The sequence below is a fragment of the Chelonia mydas genome, chromosome 2, assembly GCF_015237465.2.
Source record: "Chelonia mydas isolate rCheMyd1 chromosome 2, rCheMyd1.pri.v2, whole genome shotgun sequence".
NCBI classification, from domain to species: Eukaryota; Metazoa; Chordata; order Testudines; family Cheloniidae; genus Chelonia; species Chelonia mydas.
The window spans coordinates 230028125-230053079 of NC_057850.1; the positions used below are offsets into that span (position 1 = coordinate 230028125).

At 39.3% G+C, this 24955-nt stretch overlaps 1 protein-coding gene across 6 annotated transcripts in view; it reads right to left on the minus strand.

Annotated features, from left to right (window-relative positions):
* Positions 1-1104: 1104 nt before the first annotated feature.
* Positions 1105-24955, minus strand: part of MPP7 (membrane palmitoylated protein 7) — a 334940-nt gene continuing 311089 nt past the window's right edge. For all 6 annotated transcript variants that reach the window (XM_043541382.1, XM_043541383.1, XM_043541387.1 and 3 more), the window contains 4 exons: positions 17734-17827; positions 16519-16627; positions 8555-8698; positions 1105-4406 (listed from right to left, as the gene is read on the minus strand). In XM_043541382.1, coding sequence (XP_043397317.1) covers positions 4227-4406; positions 8555-8698; positions 16519-16627; positions 17734-17827 — 527 coding nt within the window. In that variant the 3' untranslated portion in view covers positions 1105-4226. The remainder of the gene's footprint in view (positions 4407-8554; positions 8699-16518; positions 16628-17733; positions 17828-24955) is intronic.

Sequence of the window (24955 nt, forward strand, 5' to 3'; positions counted from 1 at the left end):
TTTTCTGCTTTCAAATCCCTCCTTACAACTCTCCTTTGTCATGATGCCTACAAAATACTTAACACAATCGCAGTCAAATCATTGTCATCACTTCTAGTGTGTCAACCAATACAGTGTATTTCCTTCCACACTCTTATCAGTTTATATCTACGTGTATCTCATGTTCTATACTTGGTCTGTAAGCTCTTTGGGGCAGGGAATGCCTTTTTGTTCTGTTTCTACAGCACCTAGCACAATGAGGTCCTGGTCCATGATTACGGTTCTCAGGTGCTAAGGTAATACAAATAATATAATAATGATGCATGAGCCATAAACAGCTTGAGAAGCTGTTTTTCAATCAGAGCTCCTGTTGCAATAACATTACTATTGATCTCGGAGGCTAGAAAGTAAACCAGTCAATTAGCAAGTACAAAAACTTTCAACATTGAAATAGACAAAAAACTATCTTGTTGCTCCTGAGAAATCACTATAGTAGTTGGGATTTCAAAACTATATTTTAGATTTTATTTAAACTGTGAATCTCAGTGACATGCAAGGAGATATAAATTACCTGCCACTGTAACTCAGTGTAAACTTGGGCTATTTAAATGCCAAGGGCCAGCAGTAAGCAATGGTATGGCTTAATTAAACTTATACATTCCTGTTAGTTGCTTTTCCTTCTACACTCTTCTCTTTATACATCCCCATATTGCAGCATGAAAAGTACATCAGCTTTGACACTCACTTAGACTCTTTTACACCTAGTACTGGTGCGCACCTTACCTGTATCAGACCTTGCATACCACCTCTGCATTTGGCCCATTGTCCTTATGCTGCACTTCCTTCCCACTTTTACTGTCAGAAAGAGGAGAGATAATTTTTGGGAGGGGGCAAGAGGGGACAAAGTCTATTGAAAGAAAATGTCAACAACAACATTGATAAATGAAGGGTTTTAGTCCTTTTCCCATAGTATTCATTTAAAAGTTATTGTTTTAATGGTTGCATTTAGGATGAAGAGCTGTAACAGATAAATGATAAAACGTTTATCAAATCTGTAAGTCATTCTTATGAGTTACACAGTAAACTATCCTGTTCAGGTTTAAAAAAAAAACCCATCTTCAATGATCGATTATATCAATAATTTATTGTTCTGCATAAGAAGGTAAAATGAGATTTCAGGCATGACATCAATGTATGAATTGATGGCAACTTCAAGTATAGAGCTGGATACAATAGTATAAAATGTTAACATTTGTTTTACTATGGAACACAGCAAAAACACAATAAAAATATCTGTACTTGGATGTAAAAACATTCAATTATCTAAAAACCAAACAGCACAAACTGAATATGCATATTTAAGACATGTTTTGTCACCTTTATCCATAAAACCTTACAAGTCAGAAACACACAATATATTATTTTTATTGTAATGGAGGAAGTTTATCAACAAGTGGGTTTGTAATTCAGTAAAATGGGCACGCTCTTGTCCAATTAATAAAACGCTCAAGCTAAAACATTTTTTATCTTGACCTAGTACCATATATGGCAGCCTCTACTTTTCTTGGTGAGAACACTAGTGAAAACAATAATGCTAGTTTTTAAAGAGAGATTTACTGGAATGGGCTGTCCCATTCTCCTTTTTAATAACTCATTACAAACTTTATTTCTAGGAGCTTAAAGATTCCCCCACACTTTATTCCTTTTGTTTGTTGTATGTATACATGATTTCATTTGTCCTTGTTCTCTCACCACCAGTACAATTAAATTAACTTTTTGCTAGGAAATAGGTATGTGACCAACCTGTGTTAAATATTGCCTTTGCCACACAGAAGATCAGAAAGCAAGTCTCTCTGTAAAAGGAACAAAGCGTTGTGGAGCTTTCAGTCTATTACCCCACAAAGTAAGCATATTGTATGAGGCCCTCCTCGACCCCACCAACATGGGAATAAGTCTTAACATTGTTTCAAAAGGACATCACACCACCGACAAAAAGCCTGCAGGGCAGCCAGAACCTCTCTGTTTCTAACAGGGTTTTCAGACCATTACAGGGTCTGTTTCCCAAAGGGCAAAACTAGTTCCCTTATTTAAAAGATCTAGTACAATAGAGGTCTGATATACTACAGTTTACTAGCAGTATTAGCATACTGTTTAACAAGACTGACCCTCCCCTGATATAAAAGGATCAGATCCTGTGAAGTGCAGAGCACCCTCAGCTATTGCTGTCTGCAAAAGAAACCAAGGGCACTCAGCATCTTGCAGGTGCAGGCCTCCAGTGATTTGCTAAAGAACATTCCCCTGTGAAAATAATTACATTTTGAATAATTAAAAAATAGAGAATATTTCTCCAGCCCACACTTTGACTGTGATTTTCATGCAATTAATCTAAACCACTGAGATGTTATTTATGTTACAAACAACCTTAAGTCCACCAGAAAAAACAGTGAAATCTGACAGATATGTATGAAGTTACATTAGGCTGTTCAACTACAGTATACGTGTTAATAGTGAGAGACAATATATTTCAATAATTCCAGTACAAACATTCAAAAACTCTTACTTTTTGTTGTTCCTGCATTTCAATTGTTTCAACTAATTTTAAACCAAATTCAATGACCCAAGGCCAAATATGCATTTAGGATACAACTGCCAAGAACTGATGCCTTTATCAGCATATAAACTAAAATATTTACATGGAATGTTGATCTAATCTATGAAGACGGTGTTTCTAATTACAGGCACCTCGTAATTTGTTATTTATAAATTATCAAACTGATGAGAAATTCAAAAACTTAATATCCTATTTCAACCCTTTCATAAAAATAAGTTTCACTGAATTCTTTTTTCTTTACGCTAACATAAAATAACTCTGCTTCCTGTTTGAATGCTACAGATGTGATGATCTAAGTTAGCAAGTTCATCCAAACTCTGTACCTATAATGCAAATTCACTCGCACAATTAATACACATGCTTTACTCTTTCATTACGTGTGTACTCACTTGCTGCATATCAGTAGTAAATCAAGAAAAATGCAAGGTTACCTACATTAAATATACATGATTTACCATATATTTGCTTACTCTATTAGACAGAAAGCTATCTGAGGTTTCAAATGTATCTGGGCAGTGTTAAAGGTGAATAATTTTCTTTGTAGTGAAGTTTACAAGTTTAAACTCAATGAAAAGCTTTCAAATCTAAAACAATGCATTTTGACGTTACATATTTTTCTAAAGAAATATTGCTATGTATTTTTTAATAAAAGCAATTCATGCATTGCAACTGCTTACTCAGATGTCAAAGGTTTCCCCTAATAATTATCTGCTAATAAGTTAAAAGTATTTTAAAGGACACTAGAGACGTTTGAAGTTGATTTAAAGTAAAAAAAAAAACAAAAACAAAAAACCCACAAACCCTTACTACTACACAGCTATTCTTGCCAATATACCTCTGATCTTATAGAAGATTAACTCACAAAGAAAGATTTTTTAAATTATATACATTTAAATAACCTACATTTTCCCTTATTCAAATAAATATTCCCAAGTTGTTGTTCCGCAAAGCATGCATGCAAAGAGTTTCAAGACCTGCATACTCACAGCAGAACAGTAACAGCAGAGGACTGTAGCTCTTTTACAGCGCGTTGTACAAGTAAGCCACTGAATACTTTGCTTCTCTCTTTTGGTGAAACATTTAAATACAAATGAACACTAGGATCACTCTGTACACATAAGATAAAGCTCACACTTTTAGGAAAGTAAAACGACCCCTCTTGATACTTAACCCAGTTAAAACTCTAATGTCCATCCTAACCAAAGAAATATTTGCCATTTTTGCCTGTTTTAGTTCTCTTAAGCTCTCTTAGTTAAAGTACTGATAACCTCCAAGTGCTCATGTGCAACTTTATATGGCAGTGGCTATGTTTGAGACCACCACAGCATTCAGTATTAATATCTGTGCTACCCTCCATTAACAAAACTCAACTTGGAGATTAAAATGTAAACGGTAACAAGGCATTTAGTAGTTTTGGGTGCAGTATATTTCATCTGATTCCATGTGATCTTATTCTCCCCGAATTCTGAATAAGATTAAGATACAGAAAAAGATGACTTGCATTCCAATTACACCAAGTCCTTAACTATATGTCAGTTTGCCAAAGTTAGAAAACCCTCACACCAATTAAATGGCAACCATGCACTTTATTAAAAAGATTATTAACTATCATCATTTATATTCCTTATTTATAGTGTTATGAATGCAACCAGCTAACTGGAACCCAAAAGGTCTCTGTTTCCAATTTGTCAAACGTTGTTTTCAGCTCATTGTAAGCTGTGGTGAGGTCATCGTTGACGATAACTTTGTCAAAGAGATGGCCGTACTGGCTTTCCATCATCTGTGCAGATTTAATCATTTCTTGAAAATCTTCTTCCTAAGAAAATCAGGATAAGAAGTCAGTCAAAAGTACAATTGAATCAGTTCACATCAGTGTCAAATGTAAATCTACATGGACTGTTTTATTTAGTTTCATATATTCAGTTTATTTTTCGTTAAGCAAGTAGATGGAAATTGTGCCATTGACCATGAACTTTTCAGAAACCATCATTTCAAATTAATTCTCTGTGAATATTTTCACAACTAGGTTTGGCCTGACAAGGCAATTCTTTCCCCTTTTCCCTTATAGCAGTGTAATTAGCCACTAATTGATAATTAAAGAGAAATTTCTGTGGTAGAAATCCCAGTGGAAAAATGTTTTTAGTTGTTTACATTAACGCTGCACTAACAACTGCATTACCTAAGTCTCAAGTTGCTATTAGCAAGGGATATATCAGAGCATGGGCTTTACTTTTTCAAATGTACCCTCAATATGTTTTCTATTTTTCTCTATACATACACGTGTAGAGTTTTGTTTGTTTGTATTATTATTTAACTAAACAAAAGTAAAAAATTATAGTAACTCTGACTCTTCCCAAGGTACCCCAAGGTTGTCAGGCATCTCACTATCACTTGCCCTTAGTGTGAGGAAGTCTTGTCTGTGCTTGCTGGGGATCAGCTCCCTGACTCCACTGGCCGTGGGAAACACAAGCACTCCCATTTTGCCCAGGCTCCGTTGTCCCTCTGCAGATTAGAGATAGGCACACACTAACCCCTGAGCATCCCCCTGGAGCGTCCAGCCCCTGGTCCACTGGACACACACAGAATTTAGAGATTTGCTGCTTCCAAAGGAACAGTACCTCCCCCATCTTACCCATTACACCTTAAGATCACAGCTCCACTTAACATGCAGCACTTGCATATGTTTACGGTGAAAACAAGAAAAAGTATATTTAACAAAGAGTAGAGAGCCCAATGATAGCAAGTAGAAATATTGGGAACAAACTCTAGAACCTAGACTTATTGTCATGTCTTGTAGAACAAAAGCTCACCCAAAATCCTACCAGCATATTACAGCCAGGTTTGGCTATGATCTTCCATTCATGAGACAAGTCACACCGTCAGACTGCCTTCTCAGTTGAAAAAATTCTGAGTGTCTCCCTGTACCCCCATTTATACCCCCCATTCCAATATGTTATCTCTTCTCATAGACAGATGCCCCTGCTGGTTGTTTTTTCCCTGTGTGCCTCTTTCCTGTCAATTTTACAATCTCTTCATTAGCATTGGGCTCAGTCTGTAAATAAACCTAGACTGTGAAGCAGACAATACACAAAAAGAAAAGGAGTACTTGTGGCACCTTAGAGACTAACAAATTTATTTGAGCATAAGCTTTCGGGAGCTACAGCTCACTTCATCAGATGCATTCATCTCTTCCCTTCTACCTGACAAGAGCATGTTTATCACTTTCTGGTGACTTGCCTTAACTCGTGTACCTTAAGAACATAATTTTAAGTACAGATTCCTAATTTCTTAAACACTGGCCATACTTACATTATACAATGATTATGACAACTAGTGGGCTCTTGGTAGAGATCTCACATGCCACACTTTGGTAAACTTAATATGCATATATCTGAGCCCTGTAAAATGCTATGCACCCCCTCTCCCAGTTAGCACCAAGAGGTTTCTGGGTCACAGTAATATCTAAATTAAAGAAAACAATGTACCTTCGTAAAAAAAGAGTTCTGCTACCCAAGTGAAAATCCTTCTGATTTTTCTTAACACTGTAACAGTATTATTTATGCTGAAGACAATAGTATTATTTCCTCTAAAAAATAATGTTTTGCCTGTCTGAGTTTTGATAGCATGAAATGAAATAAGAAGCTAAGAAAGTCCAGTGTAGCTCTGCAAAAGTGATTCACACAATTAAATCACTCTACTAGGCTTATGGCACTAGAGAGACTGGGCATGCGATTTACTAAAACACAAATAATATGTACACATACACACTTATAATCATAGAATATCAGGGTTGGAAGGGACCTCAGGAGGTCATCTAGTCCAACCCCTACTCAAAGCAGGACCAATACCCAACTAAATCATCCCAGCCAGGGCTTTGTCAAGCCTGACCTTAAAAACCTCAAAGGAAGGAGATTCCACCACCTCCCTAGGTAACCCATTCCAGTGCTTCACCACCCTCCTAGTGAAAAAGTTTTTCCTAACAACCAACCGAAACCTCCCCCACTGCAACTTGAGACCATTGCTCCTTGTTCTGTCATCTGCTACCACTGAGAACAGTCTAGATCCATCCTCTTTGGAAACCCTTTTCAGATAGTTGAAAGCAACTATCAAATCCCCCCTCATTCTTCTCTTCTGCAGACTAAACAATCCCAGTTCCCTCAGCCTCTCCTCCTAAGTCATGTGCTCCAGTGCCCTAATCATTTTTGTTGCTCTCTGCTGGACTCTTTCCTATTTTTCCACATCCTTCTTGTAGTGTGGAGCCCAAAATTGGACACAGTACTCCAGATGAGGCCTCACCAATGTTGAATAGAGGGGAATGATCATGTCCCTCGATCTGCTGGCAATGCCCCTACTTATAGAGCCCAAAATGCTGTTAGCCTTCTTGACAACAAGGACACACTGTTGACTCATATCCAGCTTCTCGTCCACTGTAACCCCTAGGTCCTTTTCCGCAGAACTGCTGCCAAGCCATTTGGTCCCTAGTCTGTAGCAGTGCATGGGATTCTTCCATTCTAAGTGTAGGACTCCGCACTTGTCCTTGTTGAACCTCATCAGATTTCTTTTGGTCCAATCCTCCAATTTGTCTAGGTCCCTCTGTATCCTAGCCCTACCCTCCAGTGTATCTACCACTCCTCCCAGTTTAGTGTCATCTGCAGACTTGCTGAGGGTGCAGTCCATGCCATCCTCCAGATCATTAATGAAGATATTGAACAAAACCAGCCCCAGGACTGACCCTTGAGGCACTCCGCTTGATATCGGCTGCTAACAAGACATGGAGCCATTGATCACTACCTGTTGAGCCCGACTATCTAGCCAGCTTTCTATCCACCTTATAGTCCATTCATCCAGCCCATACTTCTTTAATTTGCTGGCAAGAATACTGTGGAAGACTCTATCAAAAGCTTTGCTAAAGTCAAGGAATAACACCTCCACCGCTTTCCCCTCATCCACAGAGCCAGTTATCTCGTCATAGAAGGCAATTAGATTAGTCAGGCATGACTTGCCCTTGCTGAATGCACGCTGACTGTTCCTGATCACTTTCTTCTCCTCTAAGTGCTTCAGAATTGATTCCTTGAGGACCTGCTCCATGATTTTTCCAGGGACTGAGGTGAGGCTGACTGGCCTGTAGTTCCCCGGATCCTCCTTCTTCCCTTTTTTAAAGATGGGCACTATATTTGCCTTTTCCCAGTCATCCAGGACCTCTCCCGATCACCATGAGTTTTCAAAGATAATGGCCAATGGCTCTGCAATCACATCCGCCAACTCCTTTAGCACCCTCGGATGCAGTGCATCCGGACCCATGGACTTGTGCTTGTCCGGCTTTTCTAAATAGTCCTGAACCACTTCTTTCTCCACAGAGGGCTGGTCACCTCCTCCCCATGCTGTGCTGCCCAGCGCAGCAGTCTGGGAGCTGACCTTGTTCGTGAAGACAGAGGCAAAAAAAAAAGCACTGAGTACATTAGTTTTTTCCACATCCTCTGTCACTAGGTTGCCTCCTCCATTCAGTAAGGGGCCCACACTTTCCTTGACCTTCTTCTTGTTGCTAACATACCTGAAGAAACCCTTCTTGTTACTCTTAACATCCCTTGCTAGCTGCAACTCCAAGAGTGATTTGGCCTTCCTGATTTCACTCCTGCATGCCTGAACAATATTTTTATACTCCTCCCTGGTCATTTGTCCAGTCTTCCACTTCTTGTAAGCTTCTTTTTTGTGTTTAAGATCAGCAAGGATTTCACTGTTAATCCAGGCTTGTCGCCTGCCATATTTACTATTCTTTCTACACATCAGGATGGTTTGTTCCTGCAACCTCAATAAGGATTCTTTAAATTAAATGCTTTAATTAAATGTTTTGAGGCACAAGTTCCATTAAGTTCTAAACGTATTCAGCGACCTCATCTTCAAGATAAACAGTTACAAAAACTATTGACTACTTCTCATATTCTTATGGATTCTAAACATACTTACTGTGAAAGGTTTTGCAGCCCCTTTTTCATCTTTGCTTGAAATAATCTTGGCATTTTTTCTGGTCTCTCTCAAACACTCAAGTGATGGAGGCTTTATAAATATCACAAATGGTTTAAATTCTAATGTTCTTAAATGCTTCACTGTCTGGAAAGGGGAAAAATTATAATTAATCAGTAACAGTGTTTGAATTCATTCCTTGCACTGGAGTTTGCAACAAAAAAAGAAGCCTCTGCTCTGACACTAAATCTAGAAAGCATCTCTTGAAGTATATATTTCATTCATTAGCATCCTACTTTCTTAAACAGCATTTATTCTGTGCATCGCCTGTTGCTACTTGAATGGCAAGAAATATTTTGATTTCAATGACAGTTGTCAGTGTTGGTAAATCTGATCAGTCTGGCAGAAGTAAGCCAATGCACTATTATAGGCCATCCAAAGAGGTGGTATTAGTAATGAGAAAAATTAAGTTGAACGAAAGGATTTTTAGTTGATGCACGAGGGAGGAGTAACAGATTATTTAATAGCTAATTCTAGGAAGTGTAAAACTTCCTACTGCCACATTCCAAAGATAATAGAAAAGGCTTTCTGCAGCCCAAGAGCAAAAGGGCACTGTGATAAGAGGACAACCATTGGTTCTCCTCAAACCTTTAAAACTCATTAAGTTCATTCTGTGCTGCTGTTTGTGCTTCACAGGAGGATCAGATGATTGTTGCCTATTAAGGGAGATGTTACTTACCTTACAGTGACTTGAGTTCTTTGAGATGTTTTGTCCCTATAGGTGCTCTACCGTAGGAGATTCCCAAACAGTAACTCATCGAAGAGGTGGGTGCTGAGGTGAAAAGTCTAGGAAAGTTTGAAGGACTGAATCACTAAAGATGGTGTCACCTCTGCAAGCTGGTCAGATGGTATAATGCTTGGCAAATGTATGTATAGAAGACCATGTAGCAGTCCTGCTGATTTCTGTGATGGGAGTGTCCCTCAGTAGACCTAGAGATATGAACTGAGGTCTAGTCAAATGTGCTGTTATTCTGTGAGGGGGCTGCATAAGAATGGCCATACTGGGTCTGACCAAAGGTTCATCTAGCCCAGTATCCTGTCTTCCAAGAGTTGCCAATGCCAGGTGCCCCAGAGGAAATGAACAGAAAATCATCAAGTGATCCATTCCTCGTTACCCATTCCCAGCTTCTGGCAAACAGAGGCTAGGGACACCATCCCTCCACACCTGCATTTTCATAGCAGGTCAAGATGCAACCTGAAACCCACTTAGACAACCTTTGTGTGGAAATCAGTTGGTCCTTCATCCTTTCTGCAAACAATACAAATAGCCTGGGAGAGGTCCAGAAGATTTTAATCCTATCCAGATAGAAGGTAAGGGCCCTTCTGACTTCCAGTGAATGAAGACTTGATTCCCCTGTGGAGGCATGAGGTTTTGGGTAGAACACTAGCAGGTCAATAGCCTAGTTATGTTATATTCTGAGGAGGGGACTTAGTATAACTCTGTCTATGTAAAAGGTGGTGTATGTAAGGTCAGTCATGAGGGCTCCCAGCTTCCCCATTCATCTTGCAAAGGTGATGGCAATTAGGAACAAAGTCTGGAGGGAGCAGGATCAAAGGGGTGTTTCCTTAGGATGATTAGCACCAGTCTGAGGTCCCATTGGGGAGCCAGGTATCAAACGAGAGGAAAGAGGTTGTATAGACCCTTGAGAAAGATCTGACTGCTGTAGAGTGGGCAGAGACTGAAAAGCCGTGGATAAGTGAATGGTCAGATGTACCCTGAAAAAGCTCATTAGAGACCCTCCGTTTTTAATTCCAATAGGTAATCCAAGGTCTTGGAAAATGGAACTTCCAAAGCTTGAAAAGATGGGAGGGAGCAGCAGGACTGGAAGTGTTTCCACTTTTGGAGATAAGTCTTGAGAGTACTGGGCTTTCTACTGGATAAGAGAACTGACTGAAATCTACGTGAAAAGGTTAACTCCATGCTGGGAGCCACTGAGGAGCCATGCTCTCAGATTCAGGGAGAAGGAGTTGGGAAGGATGAAGGTCTCTGAGTTCTATGTCAAGAGGTCCTTCATGATAGGAAGCCTGAAGGGTGTTAACTCTGAGAGGTGGATGGGGTTTGAGCACTACACCTGTCTTGGCCAAGCAGGTGCTATGATGATAGCTCCTTCTCAGCACAGCTTGAGGGAGGTCTTTAGGGCTAGTGGTATAGGTGGGTAAGCATAAAGAAGTGTATGGGGACATGATGTTATCAGGGCATCCTTAGGAGAGTTGTGACCATAACCTCCCTTGGAGCAGAATAGAAAACATTTTGCATTGTGTGTGTTGGCGAAGAAGTCTACCCTGATATTCCTCAGGTCAGGCAGATGCTCTGGAAGACAGAGTTTTTGAGCTCCCATTTATGATTTTGGCAAAAGTGTCTGCTTAAGGAGTTTGCAATTACATTGTGGAGGCCTGGCAGATAGACTGCTGATTTCTATCCAATGAGAAATGCACCAGTTCCACAATTTAGTGACAGTGCACATAAGGACTGGGATTTTGCTGAACCCTGATGGTTGATGTAATACATCTCTGCCCTGTTGTCCAGCATTACTCTGATTGGGTGACCTCATATGGCCTGGAAGAAATGTTGGCAAGCATATCTACTGTTCTTAGCCTCACGATATTGATATGTAGTGCCAATTCCTCTGCTGACCATTTGCCCTGCGCTTTGTCTCCCTGTAGGTGAGCTTCCCACCATAACAGACACATCTCTTGTGAGGGTCTTCAAAGATGCTGGATGTATAAATGGGGTTCAGACAGAGATCTTCCATGTATCTTTCCATCATATAAGAGAGCCTAACACCTTCCGAGGCACTGTGACGTGTCTGGAGAAGATTGTCTGTTTGGGGGTATACACACTTTTAGTCATGTCTGGAGGCATCTGAGGTGCATCCTTGCATGGGAAATCACATATGTGGTGTCCAACATGTGGCCCAACATCTGTAGGCAAATCCTTAGGTTATTTGTGGGCTGAACTGTAATGTTCAGATTAGATGGGATAGGGTGGAGAATCTCTCTTTGGGAAGGTAAGCCCTTGCTGTTTGGAGTGTAGAGTAGCTTCTATAAAGTCTATTCTGTGTCCTGAAGTTAGCATGGATTTCTTGTGGCTGATACAAGGGCCCAAAGATTGGAATAGTGTTAATGATCTAGACATTGCCGACTGGACCTCTTTGGGTGATTGGCCTCTGAGAAGCCAGCTGTCCAAGTATGGGAGTGCTGATATTCCCCGCTGGCAGAACCAAGTCACTACCACTGAGAGAATCATTGTGAATGCCCTTGGGGCCACGGAGAGTCCAAAGGGGAGAACTCAATAATGATAGTGATCCACCCCTATTACAAAACGTAGGAAGTGCTTGTGGCATGGGTGAATAGCTACATGACAGTAAGCATCCTCTACGTCAAGGGACATGAACCAGTCTCCTGGATCTAAGGATGGGACTATGGTGGCTAGTGTCACCATTCTGAAGTGGTATGCTAGGACGCAATTGTTCAAGATCCTGAGCTCAACGGTTGGTCTCCACCCTTCATCTTTCTTGAGAACAAGGATGTAATTGGAAAAGAATCTTTTTCCGATGAACTCTGGTGGAACCAGTTTTATTGCTCACAGGAGAAGAGAATGAACTTCTTGACTTAGGAGGATGGGGAGGAGGGATGGAAAGGAAGTGGATAGAGTAACCCACTTTGACATTCTCTAATATCCATTTGTCTCTGGTAAGAAATTCCCAGGCTAAGTAGCGGCACAGTCAATCTCCAAAGAGGGGGTAGTTGCACAACAGCTATTTCGGAGTGGAATGGGTTGCTTGATGCCCTTGACCAAGGTATCAAAAGTGCCTCTTAGAAGCAGGAGCTGATAGAGTAAAAGTATGGGTGCTTGGCCTGTTTTTTTGTGGTTTGGGTTTTCTCCGGAAGGGCTCCTGAGGCTTAGGGAAAGTATGCTGTTGGTACTGGAATGGTCTCAAGCTTGAGTGGTTTGGGATCTAATAAAGCACTTTTTTGTTGCAGGCACATAAATCCCCACTGATCACAATGCTGATCTGGAATGTTTGAGCATCTGGAGAGAGGAGTCCATATTTTCACTGAAGAGCTTAGGCTCTTTGAACTGGAGATCTTCCATGGTATTTTGAACTTCTGGAAGACCTGAGAACTGGAGCCAATATGCTTTTCTGATGACCACCATTGTGGCACGGACTTACGGAGGCTGTGTCAGCAGCATCTAGAGTACCTTGTAGGGAGGTTTTTGTAACCAACTGTCCTTCAGCGATGATAGACTGAAAATGATCTTTCTGGTCTTGTGACAAGTGCTCAATAAAATGTATATATTTGGAGTATGTGTTAAGATTGTATTTTGCCATCAAGGCCTGGTAGTTGGCGATATAAAATTGGAGAGTGGCTGATGAGTAGCTCTTCCTTCCCACCAAGTCCAACCACTTGGATTACTTGTCAGATGGAGAAGGCCTAGAATGAGCTTGACAGCTCCCTCTCATTGGCTGCATCAATTATCAGGGAATTGGGGCTGGGATGGGAAACAAAGTGTTTCATTCCTTTCGGAGGATATAGTATTTATCTGCCTGCTTACAGCTTGGTGGGATTGTGGCAGGTATTTGCCACAGGGAATGTGCAGAAGATAACACCTCACTGATGGTTCTGAAATCATCAGTGTAGGAAAGTCATGGTGGCATTATTGTGTTATCTGGAGATGAAGAGGACAGAGGGAAGCAAGATCTTCTTGGCCTGAGACTACTGCTCCTTCTGTATATAGTCTGGTACTGCAGAAGTGTGAGGTTCTGAGGTGTTTGGTACTGCAGTGTGTGGTACTAGTCAGTCTGCAGGTGTTGATAGCTGGTATGGTACCGGTGGATACTGGTGCTTTTTCTTAGATATCTGATAGAATAGGTTGCTTTACTGACCCATGGGTCTCAGTAACTTTACTGGAAAGGAGAATAAGGGAATGGACCGCAATGATAATTATAGTCTCTGGGCCTACAATGTTTGGCAGATTCCCTAGGATTTATGAAAAAGACTCATGAAGTATGTTAGCACAATACTGGGATGGATCATTTTACTGATATCTCCAAGTCCAATGAGTCCTCTCTTGAACTGAGAGAAAGAAAGAGAGGGAGAGAGAGAGAGTACCCAATGCCCTAATCGGTACTGAAGGCTGGAGACTTAAGCAAGTCTCAACTTGCGGCTGTCAGGACAACACTGGGCAGGTGGCTCCAGTAGATCTCAGTATTGAAAGCTCAGGTTCATCAGAGATTGAAACCCTCTGAAGAAAGGAACCTGGAAGGAGGTAGAGGGCTCTAATCGCCTTTAGATGAGATCTGTGTTGTACCAGAAAGGGGAAATGCCAACCGGTGAGATGGAAGCTGTTGCAGGACTGTGGTGGTTGTAGGGTCAAAGGATCCAAAAAAACCTCAGACATATGGTGAGATGCGGGTTCCAGGAAATGGATGGTAGCCCTGTGAGTAATGCGGAGCCACAAGGTATCGGAGTGCCACCACAGTAGTTGCTCTGGTGGCAGGTATGTTGTCTGAGCATGGCTTCTTCCATGGTACCAATGCCTCAGTACTGAACTCAGTTGGAGCCTTTATGGTACCTTTAGAGGAACAAGAATCTCCCAAGACTGGGTTTTACGGGGAGATCTACCCTGCTTCTTCACTTCCCTGCTTGGAGAGGTATGTTTCCTCTTCTTTAGAGTTTTAGTCTCCGAGGCCACAGATGAGGCATTAATGTGGACTAATGTGGCCTGTGATGTAGAGGCTGATGTAACTGGGAATGAGGGAGAGGGGGAAAGAGAGTGATGAAGCGAACTCTGCTGGAGCTAGAGCACATTCCATTAATAGCAGCTTAAGTCTAGTCTCCCTGTCTTTTTTTGGATCTGCCTTTGAAATCCAGGCAAACCGTGCATTTAAAAGGGTTGTGGGAGTGCCCCAAACCTCACAGGTAACTGGAGTGACCAACACTGTGGGGAAAGGACCTGTGGCATATCTAAGAGTGCTTAAACTCCAGGATTTTGGACATAAGGTGTGCTCCAGCACAAATGAAAGATCTAAGAAAAGAAGAGGGAAGAAAGCCGCTCCCTCCCCTTACAAGCACTAGAGTGCAAAATAAAGTAAATGGACTAAAAATAAAGAAAAAATACAATAAAGTAAATATGAAACTAGGGTAAAAAGGAGTCACAAGGTGAAAGCTGGGAAGCTAAATGCAGCTGACAGCTTCGTCTCAAGCCACATAACCTTGTTCAAAGTACAGGGTGGTACTCTGCACAGGTGCGGGCCCGTGGATACTACTTTTCAGTCTCTGATCGAGAGCATATAGACGCTTGAACATCCTACAGTGGAGCACACACAGGGGGACATACTCAAAGAACTAAAACATAGTTCTCCATGTAGCTCTTGCTGGCCAGTAACAAGTTGCTGTCAGATAACTTGCAGCCACAGTATCAAGTACCTTCCTCCTCCTGCAATCCTAGCAGTAGCTGCAGGAGCAGCTAGTTGTACAATATAGGGTCGAAACCCCAAAATGCCAAATGCACATGTCCCTAAGCTTAAAATGAGTTATTTGAATTTGGTATTGTATTTCCAACTGAGATCTTTCTAATCAGAAGACAATGACATTCTCTCATTTTAATAGCCAGAAAAAAGCCAATTGTTCACAATAATTTACCATACACTACTAGATCAAAATTTCCTTTTGATCATTTAAAAACTGTTAATATTAGATAATGCAGTTTTCACAGTAAGTGCAATGTTGTACACATAGCAACAATTCAGCAAGTAAACCCAAAATTGCACACTTTTTGCTGTTACCCATCAAAACTATTATTGATCTAGGTTTTTGACTCTGTGACATCAGTTTCCTAAAGCCATTATTCAACCAGCATACATCTGTGCCATTCCCTTTTCCTACAGAAAGCCTCTTTTCGCCAATTTTCTAATAAGGAACATGACATAATATTTTGATTAATGTGAATAAACTTTTGCCATTGACGCCACTGAACATTTACAGTAAATGCTATTTAGACAGGGAATAATCATGTCCAATTACCTACAGAACCCTCTTTAAACCAACAGCTTGAGTGCTTCATCATGCAGGCACTTGTGCACTGGGTAAGTCAGGAAAAGTGGAAGACTTCAACTGTTTCCATTTAACATCGAAAATCATTTTTCTGGCTCCTGAATTTTGTGTTGCACTACAGAATATTTGAACAATACTCAAACAAGTCAAAGGTGAACACAAAAGAAATGGAAAAATCTGTTCTGAACAATTTATTTCAAATCATATTTTTATACATTTATTTCATTCAAACTTTATTTAAATGTTCAAATGCACAAGTTAAAGTTGCACCCAGGCAATAATGAATAGTGGGGGTGGGGGTTAATAGGAAGAACAGCATGCACACAAAATAGAAACAAATGATGACCGCAGCCCCTTCCCTCTACAGAATACTGCTCTATTTATCTGTTATTCAGCATACTGTATATTTAATGTATTCTTCACATTATGGCCTGTCCTAAAACCCTTTACATGAACAGTCTTGTTGAAATCAAAGGATTACTCATGTGAGTAAGGGCTGCAGGACTGGGCTCTTTCTCAAGAATATTTTGCATTTAAATATCAAGTTTTTCAGACAAATTCTAACCCAGAGCAGTAGAACACTGAATACAAATGTTGGAACATTCTGTGAGTAATTAAATCTTCATGTTAGTGTAAGCTTTCAGTGCAGTTAGTTTTTGCATTAAATACCATCCAATCTGTGCTGAAATCTTCCTTTAGGATTGCTCTGTACAATAAGTATACCCAGATATTGTATGGAATATAAATTGAACATGGAATAAAATGGAATGCTCTATTAACAGTCTTCTTCCGGAATCCTAACATGGAATGCAGTAAATTACATCATGCCAAGAGAGGTGCTTACTTACATGAGGCTGCACATCCAACAAACAAACTTTGTTTTTAGTTAGAACAGAGCGAACAGAGTCTATGCTTGTACCGTAGTAGTTGTTTTTATATTCACCATATTCAATAAACCTGTGGTAGAGAGTGAAAAAAAATCAGAATCATTCCCTTTTCTTTAGCAAATAATTATCAATTTGGTTAATAAGATTTAATTCATGAGCAGAAATATTTTTACTCCACATGTGATTTTTACCATGTTTTATAAAATGAAATGCTGCCAGGTACTTCATCATGTCAACCTAAAAAAACCCCTTCTATTTTACCATTTTCAAATCAGTAACACTTGCTTATATTACAGTTAAAGAGCAAAAGTACTATAGTCCAACAGCACACTAATGTTTTCCATCACCTCTTTTTCAGAACTAATGTAATGCAATAAAAAAGCGGATAATCTAAACAATAGAAACTACTGAAATTTCATTGCATGCTATAGTATATCTGAATTCTCTGTCTCTGAATAGGTGGAGCAGTTATGGCACTAATAGAACCAAGGCGGCTGGTTATGTGCTATAAAAATATAAATACAATTTGAGAAAAAGCAAAGCACGTTTTGAAGTTTCAATCAAACCTACAGCTTTGTGTCTACTATACTTTGCCCTCTGAAATACTTAGGGCAGGATTTAAACTTAAAATATTTTACAGGTTGCTGGAGAGCATGATGCTACCATTGTCTTTATTTTATTTTAATTTTTGAAGTGCTTGAGGGGAGGAGCTTCTCTCTAGTTCTCCAGATTCCTGTTCTTTTGAACAGGAAATGACTGTACTGGAAGGGAATATAACTATACAAAACCATTAATTGAAACACACATTTGAAATACAGCACTGACAGGGCCCCTTTCCTGATGCTGCAATGATCAATTAGTAAGACAAATAATGCCAATTTAAAAGGGGCCTCCACCTTCAACACCCCCCAAAAAAACTCTCTATTTTTAGCTCATTGGACAGACATTTAAAGTATTAGGTGGTTTAAAACTGTTTACATTCTGTTCACATTACTTTTATTTTGTTTCAACAATCTGCAGAAATTGCAGTGCTGACTGTTTAGACATTATACTTTAACATGTTTTAAAATCAATGCAGACTATACCCATTTTAAATTACTACATAAAAGAACAAACTACCAAAAACTTCACAATGAAACCATTGTTTGACTATGGCTCTAGTTAGTTTCAACATACTTGTTATTCTGTACATCTGTCTCAAACAAGTGCTTGGAAATGAAAATGTACTCGACACCATCACTTTCTTGGCCTCTTCTTGCTCTAGTCGTGTCTGTGGTTTCATAAAAATAAATAAATAAATAAATAAACAAACAAACACACACACACACACACACAAAGCTTTTTTTAAAAAACAAACCAGTTTTAGGAAAAATATAAAGGGCCCAATCCTGTGCGGTGCAGAGTGCTCTTATCTTATACAGGTTTCCAAAGGAGTTGAGTGTGCTCAGCATCTTGAAGGCTGCACTCAGCATGTCACAGGATTGAGCATAAAGCAAGTACAAGAAAACCTGATTGGACATAAATAACAGATTATCAATTTTATTTACTAATGGAAAAGTTAACTAAAGGGGGAACAAAGAGGCTGTTGAAAAATTAAATGAGCAGCAATTTAGAACAAACCCGTTCCCTCTGCCACAATTCATCATAAAAGGAATTTGTGGAATTCATTGGCACAGGGGACTATCAAGGCAAATGATGTTTAGTAACTGGATTTATCAGAGAGCCAAATAATGTTATGATCATTAACAACATTTGCAGCTACAGTATGTAAGGTATGATAGTAATATAATGGAAAATTATGTTTCATATTTTAGGAGCTGATTGCCTCTGGTGGCCAGAAAGGAATTCCTCTTTCTCCCCATCTACAGCCTTGCACAATAGACTAGGTGGATTATGAGTTTTTAATTCAATTTTTACTTCCTCTCAAGCATCAAGTAATAGTTTTTCTATAAAATTAGGTATAAATGAGACAAAATGCTTAATGGTGTGGTATAAAGGTTTTTATTACCAGTGTAACTCACTCACTTATGACTAATGTGACCATTCCAAACTCATACCTGTAAAACCTTTGTAACATGATGTCATGTAAGCTATATCACCAACTCACGGATATATAGACAAAGACACAGATACAAAGTATTTTTGTCATATTCTTCTTTGGCGAACATAAAAAAAAACACATTTCAAAGATGGTCTCACTTCCACTTGAAATTTTGCAATCATTAAGTTTCACTTGAAAGTGATCTCCTTCCCTCAAGTTTTGATGAGCAACTGAAAAGCAAAACTTTGGAGACACAAAGTTGCTTGATGAAAAATATCAATTTTGTGGGGAGAAAAATCTTGTGCAGATGATTGCATGTTCATCAATCAGTTGAGTATCTGAAAAAAGAACAGGAGTACGTGTGGCACCTTAAGAGACTAACAAATTTATTAGAGCATAAGCTTTTGTGGGCTACAGCTCACTTCATCGGATGCATAGAACAGATTATATAGTAAGAAGATATATATATACATACAGGTAAGTTGGAAGTTGCCATACAAACTGTGACAGGCTAATTAGTTAAGATGAACTATTATCAGCAGAAGAAAAAAACTTTTGTAGTGATAATCAAGATGGCCCATTTAGACAGTTGACAAGAAGGCGTGAGGATACTTAATTTAGGGAAATAGATTTAGTCTGTGTAATGATCCAGCCACTCCCAGTCTCTATTCAAACCCATGTTAATGGTATCTAGTTTGCATATTAATTCAAGCTCAGCAGTTTCTCGTTGGAGTCTGTTTTTGAAGCTTTTCTGTTGCAAAATTGCCACCCTTAAATCTTTTACTGAATGGCCAGAGTGGTTGAAGTGTTTTCCTACTGGTTTTTGAATGTTATGATTCCTGATGTCAGATTTCTGTCAGTTTATTCTTTTGCGCAGAGACTGTCCGGTTTGGCCAATGTACATGGCAGAGGGGCATTGCTGGCACATGATGGCATATATCACGTTTGTAGATGTGCAGGTGAACGAGCCCCTGATGGTGTGGCTCATGTGATTAGGTCCTATGATGGTGTCACTTGAATAAATATGTGGACAGAGTTGGCATTTTGGCTGGGTTAGTGTTTTTGTTGTGTGGTTGCTGGAGAGCATTTGCTTCATGTTAAACCCACTTTATTAAAATGCTTTATTTTATGGTAAATACCATGTCCGCCCATCCCCTCCTCCCCCCCCCCCGCCAATCTTATGAACTGTTCCATGAGCATAACATAGCATTGCATTGATGGTGTTAATATTAATCCAGTGTTTATAAATCACATTAATTGATCAGATTTGAAAAAAATCAACACTTCAATTCATCCACAGATTCCAAGGCCAGAAAGGGTCACTGTGATCATCTGGTCTGGCTTCCTGTATAACACAGGCCATAGAACTTCCCCAAAATAATTCCAACAGCATTTTTTTTTTTAAATCCAATCTTGATTTTAAAATGGTCAGTAATTGAGAATCCACCACGACTCTTGGTAAGTTGTTCCAGTAGTTAATTACGCTCATTGTTAAAAATTTGTCTAGCTTCAACTTCCAGCCATCACAAAACTGAGTGATTGGGCAATAAAATGACAGATGAAATTCAATGTTGATAAATACAAAGTAATGCACACTGGAAAACATAATGCCAATTATACATATAAAATGATGGGGGTATAAATTAGCTGTTACCACTCAAGGAGGAGATCTTGGAGTCATTGTGGATAGTTCTCTGAAAACATCCACTCAATTTACAGAGGCAGTCAAAAAAGCGAACAGAATGTTGGGAATCATTAGGAAAGGGATAGACAATAAGATAGAAAATATCATATTGCTGCTATATAAATCCATGGTACGCTCATATCTTGAATACTGCGTGCAGATGCAGTCGCCCCATCTCAAAAAAGACATACTGGAATTAGAAAAGGTTCAGAAAAGGGCAACAAAAATGATTAAGGGTATGGAATGGCTTCCATATGAGGAGAGATAAGACTGGGACTTTTCAGCTTGGAAAAGAGACGACTAAGGGGGGGAAATACGATTGAGGTCTATAAAATCATGGCTGGTGTGGAGAAAGCAAATAAGAAGTGTTATTTACTCTTTCTCGTAACACAAGAACTAGGGGGTCACCAAATGAAATTAATAGGCAGCAGGTTTAAATCAAACAAAAGGAAGTATTTTTTCACACAACGCAGAGTCAACCTGTGGAACTCCTTGCCAGAGGATGTTGTGAAGGCCAAGATTATAACAGGTTTGAAAAGAGAACTAGATAAGTTCATGGAGGATAGGTCCATCAATGACTATTAGCCAGGGATGGTGTTCCTGACCTCTGTTTGCCAGAAGCTGGGAATGGGCAACAGAGCATGGATCACTTGATGATTACCTGTTCTGTTCATTCCCTCTGGGGCACCTGGTATTGATCACTGTCAGAAGAGAGGATACTGGGCTAGATGGACCTTTGGTCTGACCCAGTACGGCCATTCTTATGTTGTTATGGATCATATTATATCTTTCTCTGTTAGACTGAAGAGCCCATTATTAAATATCTGTTCCCCATGTAGATACTAATAGACTGTAATCAAGTCTCCCTTTAACTTTCTGTTTGTTATATATATATATAAATGTTATATGAATGTTATATGAATATTCATATATATATATATGACTGTTATAATTCCACACAAATCAGATGTCAAGAATTATAACATTCATAAACCAGTCGGAGAACACTTCAATCTCTCTGGTCACGTGATTACAGACATGAAAGTTGCGATATTACAACAGAAGAACTTCAAAACCAGACTCCAGCAAGAGACTGTTGAATTGGAATTCATTTGCAAATTGGATACAATTAACTTAGGCTTGAATAGAGATGGGGAGTGGCTAAATCATTATGCAAGGTAACCTATTTCCCCTTGTTTTTTCCTACCTACAACCCCCCCCTCCCCCCATTCCTCAGACGTTAAACCCTGGATTTGTGCTGGAAATGGCCCACCTTGATTATCATACATATTGTAAGGAGAGTGAGCACTTTAAATAAGCTATTACCAACAGGAGAGTGGGTTTGTGTGTGTGGGAAAAAAGGGGGGTGGGGGGAGAAAACCTAGATTTGTGCTGGAAATGGCCCACCTTGATTAACATACACATTGTAAGGACAGTGATTAATTTAGATAAGCTATTACCAACAGGAGAGTGGGTTTGTGGAGGAGGGGTGGGAAGAAAACCTGGATTTGTGCTGGAAATGGCCCAACTTGATTATCATACACATTGTAAGGAGAGTGATCACTTTAGATAAGCTATTACCAGCAGGAGAGTGGGGTGGAGGGAGAGAAAACCTTTTGTAGTAATAAATACCCATTTTTTCATGGTTTGTATGTATAAGAACATCTTCTGTATTTTCCACAGTATGCATCCGATGAAGTGAGCTGTAGCTCACGAAAGCTTATGCTCAAATAAATTGGTTAGTCTCTAAGGTGCCACAAGTACTCCTTTTTTTTTTGCGAATACAGACTAACACGGCTGTTACTCTGAAACACTGTACATAGTATTCCGTCAGCAGTCACACCAGTACCCAATATAAAGGTAAAATAACCTCTCTACCCCTACTTGAGATTCCCATTTATGCCTCCCAGGATCACATTGACTCTTTTGGCCACAATATCACGCTGGGAGCTCATGTTCAGCTGATTAACCACCTTGACTACCAAATCTTTTTCAGTCACTGCTTCCTACGATAAGTATGGCCTACATTCTTTGTTCTAGATGTATACATTTACATTTCATAAAATCATAGTAATGTAGTGTTTGAAGGGACCTCAGAATCACCAAGTGCAGCCCCCTGGTCTGAGGCAGGACTTCGTAAACCCAGACCATATCCCTGACATGTGTTTGTCCAAACTGTGTGATGGGGATTTCATAACCTCCCTTGGAAGCCTATTCCAAAGCTCAATTACCCTTACAGTTTGAAAGTTTTTCCTAGTATCTAATCTAAATCTCCCTTGCTGCAAATTAAGCACATGACTTCTTGTTCTACCTTCAGTGGACATGAAGAACAATTGATCACCATCCTCTTTATGACATATTAAATTAACATATTTGAAGACTTATCAGGTTCCCTCAGTCTTCTTTTCTCAAGACTAAATATGCTCTTTTTAAAAAACATACATACATTTCCTAAAGATCAGGTTTTCTAAATCTTTTATCATTTTTGTTGCTCTCCTCTGGACACTCTCCAATTTGTACACCTTTCAGACTGTGTGGCACCCAGAACTGGACACAGTACTCCAGCGAAGATCTCAACAGTACCACATATAGTGGGACAATTACCTCTGTGTCTTACATAGAACACTTCCATTAATACAACCCAGAATATTATCTGTTTTCACAACTGCAACACATTGTTGATTCACATTCGATTTGAGATCCACTATAATCCCCAGATCCTTGTTAGTTATTCCCCATTTTGTAGGTCTGTATTTGATTTTTCCTTCCTAAGTGAAGTACATAGCATTATATTTATTGAATTTCCTCTTGTTGAATCGAGACCAATTCTCCCATTTGTCAAGGTCATTTTGAATCTGAATCCTGTCCTCCAAAGCACTTGCAACCTCTCCCAGCTTGGTGTCACCTGCAAATGGACCCAGGATTGACTTCTGCAGGACCCCACTAGATGTGCACTCCCAGTTTAACAGCGAACCATTGATAACTACTCTGAGAACAGTCTTTCAACCAGCTGTCCACACACTTTATAGTAATTTCATTGAGTCTGCATTTCCTTCATTTGTTTATGAGACTGTCATGTGATCCTGTGTCAAAAGCCTTATGAAAACCAAGATATATCACTTCTACTGCTTCCCCCCTATCCACTAGGCCATTTATCAGTTAGCCATATTAAAACACATATTGTTTGCTTGCACTCAGTTTACCAAGTGACACAGATTGGTCTAAATCAGAGACCTGTCCTCTTCATTATTTACCACTCCTTCAATTTCTGTGTCATCCAGAGACTTTATCAGTGATCATTTTATGTTTCCTTTCAGGTCATTGATAAAAATATTAAATAGTGTAGGGCCATGAACCGATTCCTGCAGGACCCCACTGGAAAAACACCCACTCGATGATGATTCCTCACTTACAATTACATTTTGAGACCTAACAGGTAGCCATTTTAAATCCATTTAATGTGTGCTATATTATTTTTATATTGGTTTAGGTTTTTAATAAAAATGTCATGCAGTACCAAGTCAAACGCCTAGAGCAGTCAAAGAATATTGCATCAACAATATTACCTTTATTAACCAAAACTTAACCTCATCACAGAAAGATATCAACTTAGTTTGACAGGATCTATTTTTCATAAACCCATGCTGATTTGCATTAATTACTTTGCCCTCCTTTAGTTTGTTATTAATCAAGTTCTGTATCGGCCACTCCATCATCTTGCCTGCGATCTATGTCAGGCAACAGGCCTACAATTACCTTATTTACCCTTTTAAAATCATCCTATTTACCCTTTTAAAAAACTGGCACATTAGCTTTCCTCTAGTCTTCTGGATCTTCTCCAGCACTCTAAGACTTATTGAAAAATCAACATTAGCAGTCCAGCAAGCCCCTCCATCAGCTCTTTTAAAACTCTTATATGCAAGTTATCCAGATGTGCGAATTTAAAAATGTCTAACTTTAGTAGCTTCTGTTTAATGTCTTTTAGGGATACTAATGAAATGGAAAGAGTGTTATCACCATATTATCTGTTATTTTCCCCCAAATACAAAACAGAAATATTTATTGAACAGTTCTGCCTTTTTGGCATTATTATTGATAATTCTACCATTTCCATCTAGTAATGGACCAACATCATTGTCAGGATTCTTTTTGTTCCTAATATATTTAAAAATCTCTTTCTTATTGTCTTTAACTCTGCTGGCCAAAGATTTCTCCTTGTATCCCTTTGTCAATTTTCCACAATTCTTGTCTTCTGATTTATATTATTGATCAACTTCCCCTTTTTACCATTTGTTTTATTACACACACACAAAGTTGTCTTCACTTCCCCTCTAAATCAGGTCATTTTTTAAACCAGTACAGGCCTTCTTCCTTGATTGTGGCTTTTTGGGAATCTAGCAAGGTGTTCTTAAATTATTCCCAATCATCATTCACATTTTTTGATTAAATTCTTCCTGCCAGCTGATTTGGCTCATAATTGTTTTCAGCTTTGTGAAGCTGGCCCTATTTAAGCACCACGTATATACATTTGTAAATGTGATAAAGACATAATCACTTCTACCAAACCTATCATTAATTTTTAGTTCTGTGATGAGTTCCTCTTCATCTGTTAAGACAAGGTCTAATATAAAATCCCCATGTTGGCGGCCATAATTGAGTTAGGAAATTGTCAT